The 14,753-nt window shown below is 37.5% G+C and overlaps 2 protein-coding genes across 6 annotated transcripts in view; both read right to left on the bottom strand.

Annotated features, from left to right (window-relative positions):
* znf469 (zinc finger protein 469) overlaps positions 1–4,941 on the bottom strand; it is a 236,608-nt gene extending 231,667 nt beyond the window's left edge. The window contains exon 1 of the mRNA XM_078794867.1: positions 4,571–4,941. The gene's annotated coding sequence lies outside the window, so the exon portion shown is untranslated. The remainder of the gene's footprint in view (positions 1–4,570) is intronic.
* Positions 4,942–9,800: 4,859 nt separating this feature from the next.
* Positions 9,801–14,753, bottom strand: part of banp (BTG3 associated nuclear protein) — a 32,176-nt gene continuing 27,223 nt past the window's right edge. For 2 of the 5 annotated variants that reach the window (XM_058075663.2, XM_058075665.2), the window contains exon 13: positions 9,802–11,852. In XM_058075663.2, coding sequence (XP_057931646.2) covers positions 11,748–11,852 — 105 coding nt within the window. In that variant the 3' untranslated portion in view covers positions 9,802–11,747. Of the gene's footprint in view, positions 11,853–14,753 lie in introns of all 5 variants that reach the window. The other 3 variants (XM_058075666.2, XM_058075664.2, XM_058075661.2) reach the window with 3 other exon arrangements.

The raw sequence follows: 14,753 nt of genomic DNA, 5'->3' as shown, positions 1-14,753 counted from the left end.
CAGAACAAACAACACGGCCCTAAATAAATCATAAAACCATCTGGCTGCAACAAACCGACGGCGTGAGTTCACTCGGTGCAAGCGAGGAGTTTTGTTATTATCCTTCATGTTTACATCTGATTTCTCCCAAGGCCTTCTCAGGACCACAGCCAGCCACACTCACTTCATCCCGTTACTCAGCAGTGACAACATCCACAGTGGGTGTCTCATGATCTTGTCTCATCATCCCCTGATTGTGCTAAGCCAATAGACAGCTGGGCACGACAACAATTAGCTCAATCAGACGGATTAAGCATAGCGGCGCTGAGTCATGCTTTGCAGCATGCAGCCAAGGGATACTTTTTTTCTGGTTCTGCTCGGCTCTACCCAATTCCCCGCCTTTCTTTCCTCATGTCAGAACAATGGCCAACCGGCCACAACATCATGGCCGCTTCCTCGATTGATAGCCAATATAAGAGCGAAACTGGGTCACCTTTATCATTATTATTATTATTATTATTATGCAATAATAAAAAAAATAATTATTAATTACTATTATTATACAATAAGAAAAACTGTATTATAATAATAATAACTATTATTATTTTATTTTATTATTTTATTATTATTGACCCATAACTGACCCACAACTGCCATAATAATAATAATTAGTATTATTATTATAAATAATAATATAATAATATATTAATAATAATGGTATAATTATATAATAATTATTATTATAAAATAATAATAATAATAATAAATATAAATAATTATTAGTAGTAGTAGTATTATGACAGTTATGGGTCAGTTATGGGTCAATAATTATCACACAAAATAATAATTATTAGTGTTATTATATAATTATGTTATATATAGTCATATATATTATTATAATAATAATTATAGTATTATTACTATTATATAACTATTTAATTAAGCTAATTATACAGCTTGCTGTGCATTGTTTGAAGGTCTTACTCAATCCATTCCATAGTTTGATTCCACATACTGAAATGCTATGGCTTTTTAACATAGTCCTAGCATATAAGTGTTTCAAATGTAGTTCTTCCCTGAGATCATATTTCTCCTCTCTTGTAGAGAAGTATTGGATGACATTTTTAGCTAATTGGTTATTTTTAGCCTTATGCATTATTTTAGCTGTTTGAAGATGAACTATATCAGCAAGTTGAAGTATTTGTGATTTTTAGAAATAAGGAGTTAGTATGTTCTCTGTAGGCGGCATTATGAATTATCCTTACTGGCCTTTTTTTTGCAGTACATTTAGCGAGTGAAGAATGCTTTTATAGTTATTAGCCCATATTTCCACACAATAAGTAAGATATGGTAGAACCAGAGAGTTTAGTAAACATTAGCAATTTCCAGAGTCATGATCCACTTGGACACAATTAATTCTGGGTTTTGTTGCATGTAAACATACTGGAAGTCATCAAGCTAGCCACTTCCATATCGATACCGCTTACATATTTGCTGATGCGCACCTCTGACTGTGAATAGTCCTGTGAAATAATCCTCCGCACATCTGAAATTCATCCAGTTTCTCAAGCCAGAGACTGAACAAGGCTTTTCTGTTTCCTGTTCTCCAGTGACTTTGGTGGCAGAATGTTCCTGCAGACTGGGCTTGGCCTCAGATGCTTGTGCTCATAACACAAGGAACACAACCCCACCATCAGACAAGGAGACTCTGCAGTGCGTTTCACGGGAGGCGAGGAGTTCACTCCGTGAAGTCCCATAAACTGTCCAAATCCCAATAAATCACACATGTATCTCCACTATGCACACACACAACAATATAAATCAACGTGAACTACTCCGCTTCACACATGCACACAGTGACACTGATAAATCCCGATTGCTTGAACATAAACCAAGATGGTGGGATCCAGCGTCAGGCTGCGGTGATTAAGAACCAGAAAATGAAGTCCGTGTTATCCGGAGTTTAACTCCTGATTCTGACCGGACCCAGACGACAACATGCTTTTAGGTGACCCGTTTATAGCTCCCAAACTTCATGCCACATCTGGCATAATCATATTTATAACTGGAACCAAAATAAGAGCATTTAACCCAAGAACAGACGTTTTTCCTGAGCCCTTCCACGTACTTCTGCTGAGTGAAAGTCAAAGTTTCCTTTCATCACGTAAATACTTGAGAGCTTTTTGGCGTTAACAAACAAGCCACCAGTCGTTCTCCCATGGAATTAAACTCGGACTCGGTCCAAAACTAGATGATCTCGCTCAGTCCCTAATGTCTCTGAAAACAAAAAAAAAGGCCATTCTAGTAAGCATGTTTAAACTCACACAGTGCGAAACAAAAGTTAGTCATTTCCCTCTGATGGGGAGTACACGGTACACAGGAAGAATATCTGATACTGCGCCTGACGTTATCCTTACCCTGATACATTGTGTATTTACACAGACGTTACAGATCTGGATTTTTCAGTGAGCTGCAAACCTGACATTTTCCAAAAGGAACATTCCTTGATAAGGAGGTAGAACCAGCTGAGGCTGAAGATGCAGTGCCAGGTACTGTGTGTCAAGTATTTAGAACCGGGTCAGCACATAAAAACCTGTTAATGCAGCCTGCGAGTCATTAGGATTCAACAAACACATCAAACCTCCACGTGAATGCGTAAGTAAGCACGGCATCACTTCATGACTCTTGATTATATCAGCCTCTAATAACTCTAATAACTCTAACAAATACATACATTATGAATATGATTCATTTTGGTCATGTTATGTTTTTACCCGACTAGTAAAAGGTCAATGAGTTCATTCATTTTTTACCATTTATCATGACGAGTGGTGCTGGAGCCTATCCCACCCCGCGGACTGGTCACCAGCCAATCACAGGGCACATATAAACAAACAACCATTCACACTCACATTCATACCTATGGACAATTTGGAGTCGCTAATTAACCTAGCATGTTTTTGGAATGTGGGAGGAAACCGGAGTACCCAGAGAAAACCCATGGGGAGAACATGCAAACTCCACACAGAGATGCCCAAACAGGTAATCGAACCTGAGTCTCTGAGCTGTGTGACCAGCGTGCTAACCACTCGCACACCGTGCAGCCAAGCTGTTATTCATTCATTTTCTACTTCTTATCCTCACAAGGGTTGCAGGTATGCTAGAGCCTATCACAACTGTCTACGGGCGAGAGGCAGGGTACGCCCTGGACTGGTTGCCAGCCAATCACAGGGCACATATAGACAAACAACCATTCACACTCACATTCATACCTATGGACAATTTGGAGTCGCTAATTAACCTAGAATGTTTTTGGAATGTGGGAGGAAACCGGAGAACATGCAAACTCCACACAGAGATGGCCGAGAGTGGAATTGAACTCGGGTCAAATAGCTGTGAGGCCCCCGCCTCTTGCCCAAAGACAGCTGGGATAGGCTCCAGCAACCGCCGCAACCCTAGTGAGGATAAGCGGTAGAAAATGAATGAATGAATGAAAAATAAAATAAAAAAAAACTTAAACTATATTATGAAAGCAGGAAGTGAACAAATAAAAAATATTTAAATTAATTAAATTAATGAATAAAAATAAAAATAAAAATAAAAATAAAAATAAAAATAAAAATAAAAATAAAAATAAAAATAAAAAAAATAAAAAAAAATTAAAAAAACTATAGCAGGAGGATTGTAAAAAGTACCAGATGGAGGGGTAGGATTTAATAAGCTTTGCTTCTTCCTACTCCTTTTGGACATGTGGAACTGTGAACCGATTATGTGATGCATTCAATTGTAATCTGATGCATGTTCAAATGAAATAAAACCATTACCATTACCATACATGCCGCTTCCCATGATGCCCATGACCCCTTTGACCCCTGGCTTAGACAGTCATCAGAGTGTCATCAGCAGCGATACAATTAAACTGAAGTCAAAGTTGCTAACTTTGTTGCTAAAGTTGTGCAAAAATTACTGAAACTCCAAACAGTCGGACATGTGTATTCAAAATAGAGAATAGAGAAGGTCAAATTAAGTTCACTTGTGTTCGTGCGTGCTTACTTATCTAGCTAGGCTTTTTTTTTTTTAAACGAATTGGACACCCTTACATTACCTGATAGCGTCAATAAAAATGAGCACTATTATCTTTATCAGGGTATTTTTTTAAAACTAGCTCTTATAATTAATCACAGTGAATCAATCATGCTAATTTCTATGAAGACAGTATCCATCCATCCATCTATTGGTGCTCCCAGGTGTGCCTGGTGCATTCCCACACGGTCCATTCATTCACTTGAGGCCACATTTGACATGAAATCAACACAGAAAGCACATTTCTATGAAGCATGTGTTGAGGAAAAAAGCCACTGCAACATAATACGGCCTTGGCAAGAAGTGAAAGTCTGTGAAGTGAAGCCAGAAGAAATAAGCTAAACATTGCTAGGAGGTAGGACAAGGCGCATCTGTAAAGTAATCGAACGCGTTACGCATTACGTCATCACGTTTCAAGTTCATCCCTAGCGTCATGCAAATGTCTTCTAACTCTGACAAAACAACAGCGACGGCTTTTTAATTTGACTTTTTTTTTTTTTTTACTTACACTAGTCGCTAAAATTGGAGATGTCCACTCGAAGCTCCAGGCTGCCAGCTTGAAAGGTTTGTTTTCTGCTTGGGTTTGTACCCCTCCTCTCTCTCACACATCTGCTCCCTAAAACGCAGGAGGACCTCCCCTCCCTCTTGTTCCCTCCACACTCCAAGATATTCCCTCCAGATGAAATTATCAGTCGTATTTCCAAAGTTTCACATAAACACCAACGAGGCGGGAAAGTGTTCCTTCCTGTCAGCTTGTCCCCAGGTGACATAATTAGGAGGGGGTGGGCGGGTCGATACAAACATCGATATTGTTGATACCAGTGGTAGTATCGGTTCGATACTCGTGTGATGAGTTTTATTATGCTTATTTTCTCAAAAATGTGTGTTTTTTGTGTTGTTCTAATATAATATATAATAATATATAATTATTATATATAATATGTATATAAAATATAATAATTATAATATAAAAAAATAAAATATAATTATATATAATAATAATATAAAAATTATAATAATTACAAGAATAATAATATAATTATTACAATATTATTATTATTATTATATCTAATATATAATATAATAATTATATAATAATTATATGATTATATAATATTGCAATAATATAATAATAGTTATTATATTATATATAATATATTATATTAGAACAACAAAAAAAACACATTATAATATAATAATAATTATTATTATATATTATTATTATTATATTATTCATTCATTCATATTCTACCGCTTTTTCCTGACGAGGGTGCTGGAGCTAGTGTGATGAGTTTTATTATGTTTATTTTCTCAAAAATGTGTTTTTTTGTGTTGTTCTAATATAATATATAATATAATAATTATAATTATATATAATAATAATAGAATTATTATGATTATGACAAAAATAATAATATAATTATTATAATAATTATATAATTACAATTATAACTATATAATTATTACAATATTATAATTATTATTACTACTATTATTATTATATCTAATATATAATATAATAATTATATAATTATTACAATAATATATAATATATTATTATATTATATATAATTATATTATATTAGAACAACACAAAAAACACATAATATAATAATAATTATTATATATTATTATTATATTATTCATTAATTCATTCATATTCTACCGCTTTTTACTCACAAGGGTCGCGGGGGTGCTGGAGCCTATCCCAGCTGTCTTTGGGCGAGAGGCGGGGTACACCCTGGACTGGTGGCCAGCCAATCACAGGGCACAAATAGACAAACAACCATTCACACTCACATTCATACCTATTATATAATATAAAGTTTATATTTATGTATTTTTATATAGTTTAGAAAGTTGAATGAGCTTTACTTGACTATATTGCTAAAAAAAATTGCATGTAACTAAATATATTCATTCATTCATTCATTTTCTACCGCTTATCCTCACGAGGGTCGTGAGGGGTTGCTGGAGCCTATCCCAGCTGTCTTCGGGTGAGAGGCGGGGTACACCCTGGACTGGTCACCAGCCAATCACAGGGCACATATAGACAAACAACCATTCACACTCACATTCATACCTATGGACAATTTAGAGTCGCTAATTAACCTAGCATGTTTTTGGAATGTGGGAGGAAACCGAAGTACCAGGACTAAAAAAGTAGCAGTATCAATATAGCAAATACAGAAAGTGTATTTACTGGGTATCAATTCAATACTACGACAGAAGATTAAGTCCACATTAAAAAAATTAATCTGAGATTTCATCAATAAAGGCGTAAAAATTACATTTACCCAAAGTCGAAAGTCACATAAGTCCTCCCTTTTCATACATGTCTCAGCAGGGTGGCCGTCGCCACCCTTGATCACTCTCCGGGTACCCCCACAGCTGAGGGGACAATTTTGACAAACGCAAATGTTCTGTGGTGCAGAACATTAGTTCAGCCTAACATCCATTTCCGCTTGGACGCATTTCACTGCAGCACACAACTTTCCGTGGGACAACAGAAGAGAGTTGACTGTGTTGTGCATGAACCAAAAATGGTAAGTACATTTTCTATGACTACTTTGGTAGGTTATTGTATTTTTTTATTATTATTTTTTTTTTTTTACATAATTTTTTTTTTTTTTTTTCCAGATTTTTTTTTTTTAGAGTACAGAATTTTATTGAATTCTGAAGCGTGATTCAGCACATAAATCTGAGCATGTAATACGACATCCAATTCGTTATTATGGCCTGCGTGGGTGGCCACAGCCACCCCACTGACCATCTGGACAATTCAGGTATCAACTTATAGCCACCCCTATATGAGTAATGGTCTCACCTTCCATTCCTGAATAGCTATGGTTTATTTCCCCCCTCTGACACATATGGCAAATAATATTACAACTTTTTTACGAGAATAAAGTCATTAGTCCTAAATGCTGTGTTTACTTGTGTGATAGGTTAAAAATGTGAATGTAAATTCAAATCCATGTACGACAATAATGGGAGTACAAAAAAACGATACATTATGTAGATCCTTAACATCTGTCCAATTGTATTTATGTGTGAAAAACATCCTGCAGAACACAAATGTGACATCCTGAGATACTGGTCCAAGAGTTACTACTGTTTAATAAAGACGGCAACACAAACACAATCTTCATCATTTGCAGGAACAAAGATGTCCCGGAAAGCAACGTGTGCACGTCTCGCTCGTAGTACTTTGAATTATAGGATGGGATGATGCGGTCCAACTGAAACATTGCAGCTCTGGTGTAATCGCTCTCTCTCCGGATATAAATCAGGTCTATTCTGGCTTTGTCAGCTGTTATGATTGTTGTGTGCAGTGATTTTTATACATCCCAGGATAATGCCTCCTTTACGGAGTCTGATGGCAGGTGAGTGGAGATGCTGCTTGTACGGATACTAAATCAGACCACAGCTGAGAAGTAGAACACTCTGTGGACATTATTAGAACACTGGCCATTACACTCGAAACTGGGAATGGAGGAAAACATGGAGTTGTTCGGACTTTTGACAACCGTAATGGCTTTCTACAGGATTCTGGAGTGAGCCTGTAGGGAGGTTTTTTATATGCGAGGTCAAAGGGCCATGCTCACAATCTGTGTTCTTGACTTTATCCTATGAACATATATGTAATAATATATGTAATCATGCATGTATGTATGCATGCATGTATGTATCTGTATGCATGTATGTATCTGTATGTATGTATATATGTATGTATGTATGTATATATGTATGCATGTAAGCATGTATGTATGTGTGCATGTAAGCATGTATGTATGTATGCATGTATATATGTATGTATGCATGTATATATGTATGTAAGTATGATGTTTGTATGTATGTTTGTATGCATGTAAGTATGTATGTATGTATGTGAGTATACATGCATCCATGTTTGTATGTATGTATGTATGTGAGTATACATGCATCCATGTTTGTATGTATGTATGCATGTATGTATGTTTGAATGTATATGAGTTTATATGTATGCATGCATGGATGTATGTATTCATGTATATATGAATGCATGTATGTATGTGAGTATATATGTATGCACGTATATATGTATGTATGCATGTTTTTGATAATGATGGATAAATGCATATGTATGTATGTATGTATGTTTGTATGTATGTAATCATGTATGTTTGAATATACGTATGTATGTATCCTATGAACATATATGTAATCATGCATGTATGTATGCATGTATGTGTGTATGCATGTATATATGTATGTTTGTATGATGTTTGTATGTATGTATATATGTATGCATGTAAGTATGTATGTATGTATGTTTGTATGTATATGAGTTTATATGTATGCATGCATGGATGTATGTATTCATGTATATATGAATGCATGTATGTATGTGAATATATATGTTTTTGATAATGATGGATAAATGCATATTTATGTATGTATGTATGTATGTAATCATGTATGTTTGTATATATGTGAGTATACATGTATGCATGTATGTATGTATGTATGTATGTGTGTATGTATGTTTGCATGTTTTTGATAACGATGGATGGATAAATGCATATTTATGTATGTATGTATGTATGTATGATATTAGATATTTTACCCATTTTCCTATGCATAGGTTTTTGATTTTTTCCCAAAAGTCCGGCTTCAGTGTTTGTGTTTGTAAAACACAGCCAATTGGTTTGTGTCCTAAGAAACATGGTCCATTAGCTCAACTTTTTAAAGCTAATTTAACAACTGAATATGAAGTGACGCCACCCATTTTAATACCATAGCGCGTTTTTGGAAAATATCCCAGTGACATGGAACCAAACAGGTTTGATGGTTTTTGAGAGCAAGGCATATGCTAGCCACAAGCATATAGTAGAATTGTTGAAAATGTAATTTGGTTTCTTCTGCACATCTGCACAATGCAACATGTCTGAAAAGGAGTAGTCATGGAAAAAATGATTAGTCCACCCTTGTTTCTTCAGTTTCTTGTTAACTTTAATGCCTACTACAACTTAAGGTTTGGACGACGACAACTCATAAGAGTTACATTTTTTGGCAATACAATACCATAATAGCCTTGTGAGGTTCTTCTTTGTTGTCGTCATTGTATTTGTCCAAATGTTCAGTTGTGTTCAGTTGTACCAGTCATTAAAATAAAAACAAGGGTGTTTGTTTCCACATTTAAAAAAAAAAAATCCCTTCCATATTAAGTATAAAATAAACGGCCATGAAGCATCGCCATAGCCGAGAATCATTTTCTTCCATTTGTGTCAAATTCAAAAAGGCATTCATGGAAGAACAGCTGAGAAAATGAAGAAAGGATCTTGGGTCCAATGCCAAAAGTTTGAAGGCCAGTGCAGTTCTTTTTTTCCTGTTGCAGACTTCCCCACTCTTTGCTTGTTTTTATTGATTTTGGCATAACCGCAAATCTGTTTTTACAAGCACACGCAAGTGACGTTAATACTACAACATAACATAAACGCTTACTTTTCATAAAAATTACCCTATTTGGTTGCAAATTCCTATGGACCATGTATGTCAACTTAGGCTTCTGAGAGGGGACCTTTTAGTCGTAAGAAAAACATCTGGTCGAGCAGGACTTTGCTGAGTTGGTCGACTTAAAGACAAGTTGTTGACATAAACTATCGACTTCAACTGGTTCTACTGGACTAGAAGAACTAATGGAGTGGCCAGTCAACAGCCTATACCTCAACCCAACTAAACACTTGTGGGATCAGCTTGGGCGTGCTCCTACCACTGATAAGACTTCAATCTTCCGGTCTACTAAAGAACACCAAACAAGAGCCAACAGCAATATGAGAATAAGCTCTTTGGCATAGAAAGGGAACATTTGGCATTTAACATGGGTGCAAAGCACTTAGATGTGCTTCTCATCCCAGAAATGCCGATTCCACATTCATCAAACTGACTTTTCAACATTGAATACTTTATGAGCGAGAAGGATTATAAAGTTCTGCAATGATTTTGTGTTTATTCAGCATAATTCCAACATAACCCTCCTAAACATGGTTAGCTTCAAATCAAAGCTTTGGTTGTTTTGTGCAGGTTATCTTAGAGACGGTGCGTTGCTTAGAGAACCACTCCAACACCTGGATGGAACCCAGGGTTGTAAAATTGAAGAGAAGAGCCTGCTCTAAATGTTAAATAGAAAGATCACTGGGAGGAGATATTTCAACTGAGCGATGTCAGTGATGGGTCTTCCAGTTTATCCCCCACAAACTTAGTCTAAGACTAAAAACGGTATGTAACACTCAGAGAAAGAAGTGTAAGAGTACGAGTTAAGTCGTGCAGCAGTTATATTGGAGATGGAATGAAGAGAATGGACAAAGATGAAGTGTCCGTGTAGAAAAAAGGTCAGAGGCAGCCACAGCAGACTGAGAAACAAGAGGAAGCAGTCAAGACTTAAATGTTGTTTTATCAAGTTCATGTTCTCGCCTACTTCTCTCATTCCAAAATACACCATTACATCACAGCGAGCATGGGAAAACTTCCTCAAAGCCATACACACAGCATCACAATATCTCTTATTCGGTTAAACATATTCATCTTTAGAGAATCACCGTTCAAACCCCGCAAACACATTCAGTGTCTTGACTTGACGGATCAAAGTGTTCAGAAATGCTGTCATGCTGTTTATCTACAGTATATAGAAGCCCTGCCATTATATTCAACAAATAAACCAATTGCATTTTCAATGACTGGAGGCAAAAGTCTGGAAACACTTTTGCTAACCTCAGTTTATGGAAACGAATGAAAAGGGAAAACAAACCAAAAGACAAAACACTTTTATGGCAACCACATACATGGTTTATTCACATGAATGGATATTTCCAAAGACAAAGTTGGGGGTTATTAACATATTCAGTTTGTTTGGTATTCTAAACCCAACTTGGACAACAACGGCACCACCTCTATTTCATGGTCTAGATCTTTCGGAATGAAAGCTTCCCCTAGATCTCCGATAAATCAAATAATAAACAAAAATGAAAAACGAGAGTGGGCGCATAGTCAGGAGATGGAAATATGGATTAAATTATGAACAAACTCATCACAAGAGTTAATTCCAAGTTCCACTCTAGTGACCGAAATTGTGATGAGAAAATGAACACAGCACTGCTTGAGCGAGGTGGGATTCGAACGTTTAAAACCTCTAACGGGGATCGAGCTACTTGTGTCTAAACGTTAGTATGTTTCATACTTGTAAACAAGTACGTGTGTCAGTGGTCTGCATTAGCAGCACCCGCCCTGCCTGGATAGACAATAATCCCACTGTGCAATCAGGGGTGGGATGGATCCTTCTTTTGGATGAAAAGACCAGAAAGAGAAGAGCTGATTTTGAAGACTCTTGGTCTACTTTGGGATGAAAAGACCAGAAAGAGAACAGCTGATTTTGAAGACTCTTGGTCTACTTTGGGATGAAAAGACCAGAAAGAGAACAGCTGATTTTGAAGACTCTTGGTCTACTTCTCTGTGAACATCTGCTTGGCTCTCTGGAACTACATTTTACCGAGGGACAGCAACCGGTGGTTCAATCATGGTTGACAGTTAGGATTCGTTAAAAGGGTTTCTGACTTCGATGTCTGTGCATGTACGGACCACAGACACACTGTGGCGACATGTATTGGATACAATTTTTGCCAGCCCCTGAATCAGGTTGCCTCGCTTCAGGTAGCTACAGATGTAACGATTTGGACCACCTCGCCATTCTCTCCCTGGATGGTCCCTTTCACCTCCATGTCTGATTGTAGGGTCGGAGCCAGCTCAGCCGCCTGGGAAACACAAAACCGCAACACGGTTACTTTCGGGAAGCGGACATATCACACATCAACAGTGCAAATTGCCAAAACTATTCTTAGCGGCCTGATTCCTTGGATTTTAAAATTCACAGTCAGGATATAAAATTCTGTTGTACTAACAATCTTTTCCAGTGACAACAGTTTTCAATCATGCTGGTTGTTGTGTGATATGTAAGAACTTTTACAAAATACTTCCACAGGTTTGATTATTTTTTTTATTTTATTTTATTAGGTGTGTCAACACAAACAAGATTGTGTCTACGAAAACAATACAATATTTTAACATTAATTTTAAGGAAAGCACAATGACTGTAGACTGTAAAAAAATCGAGTGGTGCTTATGTTGCTTAGATAACTGTGATAGATTGATAATAAATATACTGTATATAGATAATAAATTGTCCCGCCACAACTATAACCCTGTGGCAAGAAGTCGCAGTGGACGATGCCCCTCGCATCGAAGAATGCGATCAACAATCCAACAATGCTGGAATTTTGTGCTATAGAAATTAATTCAACACATGACAAATCTCGGTTGTACGGCAGTCGAGTGGTTAGCACGCATGCCTCACAGCTAGGAGACCGATGAATTCCACCCTCGGCTATCCCTGTTTGGCGTTTGTGTGTTCTCCCTGTCCATGCATGGGTTTTCTCCGGGTACTCCGGTTTCCTCCCACATTCCAAAAAACATGCTAGGTTAATTGGCGACTCCAAATTGTCCATAGGTATGAATGTGAGTGTGAATGGTTGTTTGTCTATATGTGCCCTGTTATTGGCTGGCAACCAGTCCAGGGTGTACCCCGCCTCTCGCATGAAGACAGCTGGGATAGGCTCCAGCAACCCCGGCGACCCTAGTGAGGATAAGCGGTAGAAAATGAATGAATGAATGTTGCAGTCTACTAATTTAATTTGGAAGAGTGCTGGCAACAAGGGCGGCACGGAGGTCGAGTGGTTAGCGCGCAGACCTCACAGCTAGGAGACCAGGGTTCAATTCCACCACTAAGGAGCCAGTTGTTGATCACTAGTAATGATTAATTGATTGAATGGATGATGTAAAGTATTTTTTTGTTTGTTTTGTGGTTTGAATTGTCTTGTTTTCATAAAATTGGTTTCGTTTTTGAACTCATTGACGGAGCTGCACGGTGGACGAGTGGTAACCGCACAGGCCTCAGAGCTAGGAGACCCGAGTTCAATTGTCCATAGGTATGAATGTGAGTGTGAATGGTTGTTTGTCTATATGTGCCTTGTGATTGGCTGGCCACCAGTCCAGGGTGTACCCCGCCTCTCGCCCAAAGACAGCTGGGATAGGCTCCAGCACCCCCTGCGACCCTCGTGAGAAAAAAGCGGTAGAAAATGAATGAATGAATGAATGATTATTATGCCGATGTTGGTATCTAGGAGATGTTCTCTTTGTACTTGAATGCCCCGCCTGACAGTGTTTAATATCAGACAGTGAAAGCTGATGTGTGAACAACAATCCTGGTGACCGTGAACATCGGGAGTGACTCAGCGCCAGAAGTTCCATCAAACACACCTGCAGTATTTGAAACCTCCCTTTTAGCCCCGGCACGCTGAACGCAGCTGCGTCACAGCAACTCACATAGTTCAAGTATTGCGATTAAGGAGGCCAAGTAAAACTCACATGGATACTTTTCATAGAAAAGCTAGGATACCGGCCATGTTAAAGTATCACAGCAAGGGCTTCGCTCTCCATTTGGAAGGATAACATTCCCCCCCTGCTTAGAATTGGACTTTTCAGAGACTGCTCTGACATGATTTAAAGAAGCCAGTTGCTAGTACTATGTGGTACACACACCAATACTTTCTCCACATTAACACCATCTTGAGGAAATTGTAGCGCATGGGAATTATCCAGAAGTTCAAATTAAAATGCAGAGATAAATAAATCCAAAACGTGAGAGTAATTTTTCAAGAACTTGTATAAATGCTACCATGTGTTTGGAAACAGATGAGAGTAATTCTCTCAATTCCACACTCTTCAGAGAAGAGATAAATACTCTCAGTAACCTCTGGCTGAACTTTGAACTGTAAATCAGCAATGTTTACAGTCTCGGACATCAAAACCAAGCTGTCATACCACACTCGGTACCACTTAGCTTGCATTGTAACCCGTCACCTTGATTCATGTTTGTGGCTACATAATACGCTGAAGATACATAAACCTCAAGATACAGGGGGGGGGGGGACTCTTTCCTGCAAACAAGGACATCTTAAACTGAAATAAAAAGGTTTTTTTCCACGTGGCTAACAAACCTGATCAAAAAGGACACTGCATTGTGAACAAGTGGTTTACTTGAAAAATCAAGGCCAGGAAAAGCTGGCAGTTAACTTATCAACCCTCTGAAAGCTTGATGAACGTCAGACGTCAGGATCGTATTATCTGCACGACCAAGAAATCCATCAATCAGCTGGGAAAACAAACCGACTGTTTGATTTCTTGTTTTGTTGAACAATACAAAGCCATTTTCTTTGCAATACCATACATGTGGTGACAATCACAGTGGGAAATGAACCATTGGAAATGTGTTTTTGTCTCTTCAGGCCACTTTTCAGGCTACAACAGCAATTGTCTGTTCCACATTTCACACTGCGGTGGCATTCAATAAGACTTTTAAATAGCAGACCATGTCCATGCATTTGTTCATCTATGGTGCAAATGCAAAGCTCTTAAATAAAATCAGATGTTACCTCTTGCGGTGTTTACATTGACTATGGAAAAAAAAAAAAAAAAAATCTCACCGGTAAAGCCAAGCCAAAGCCGCAAAATGTTAAATATTAGAAACAGCTCGGTATGATGCAGTTCAGATCTACACTACTGCAAACTACAACCACAATAATAAACACATTGTTGGA

This window comes from Doryrhamphus excisus, linkage group LG1 (genome assembly GCF_037039965.1).
Source record: "Doryrhamphus excisus strain RoL-2023G ecotype Guam linkage group LG1, RoL_Dexc_Guam_v1.1, whole genome shotgun sequence".
Classification (NCBI taxonomy): Eukaryota; Metazoa; Chordata; class Actinopteri; order Syngnathiformes; family Syngnathidae; genus Doryrhamphus; species Doryrhamphus excisus.
This window is presented reverse-complemented; position numbering and strand designations above follow the sequence as displayed.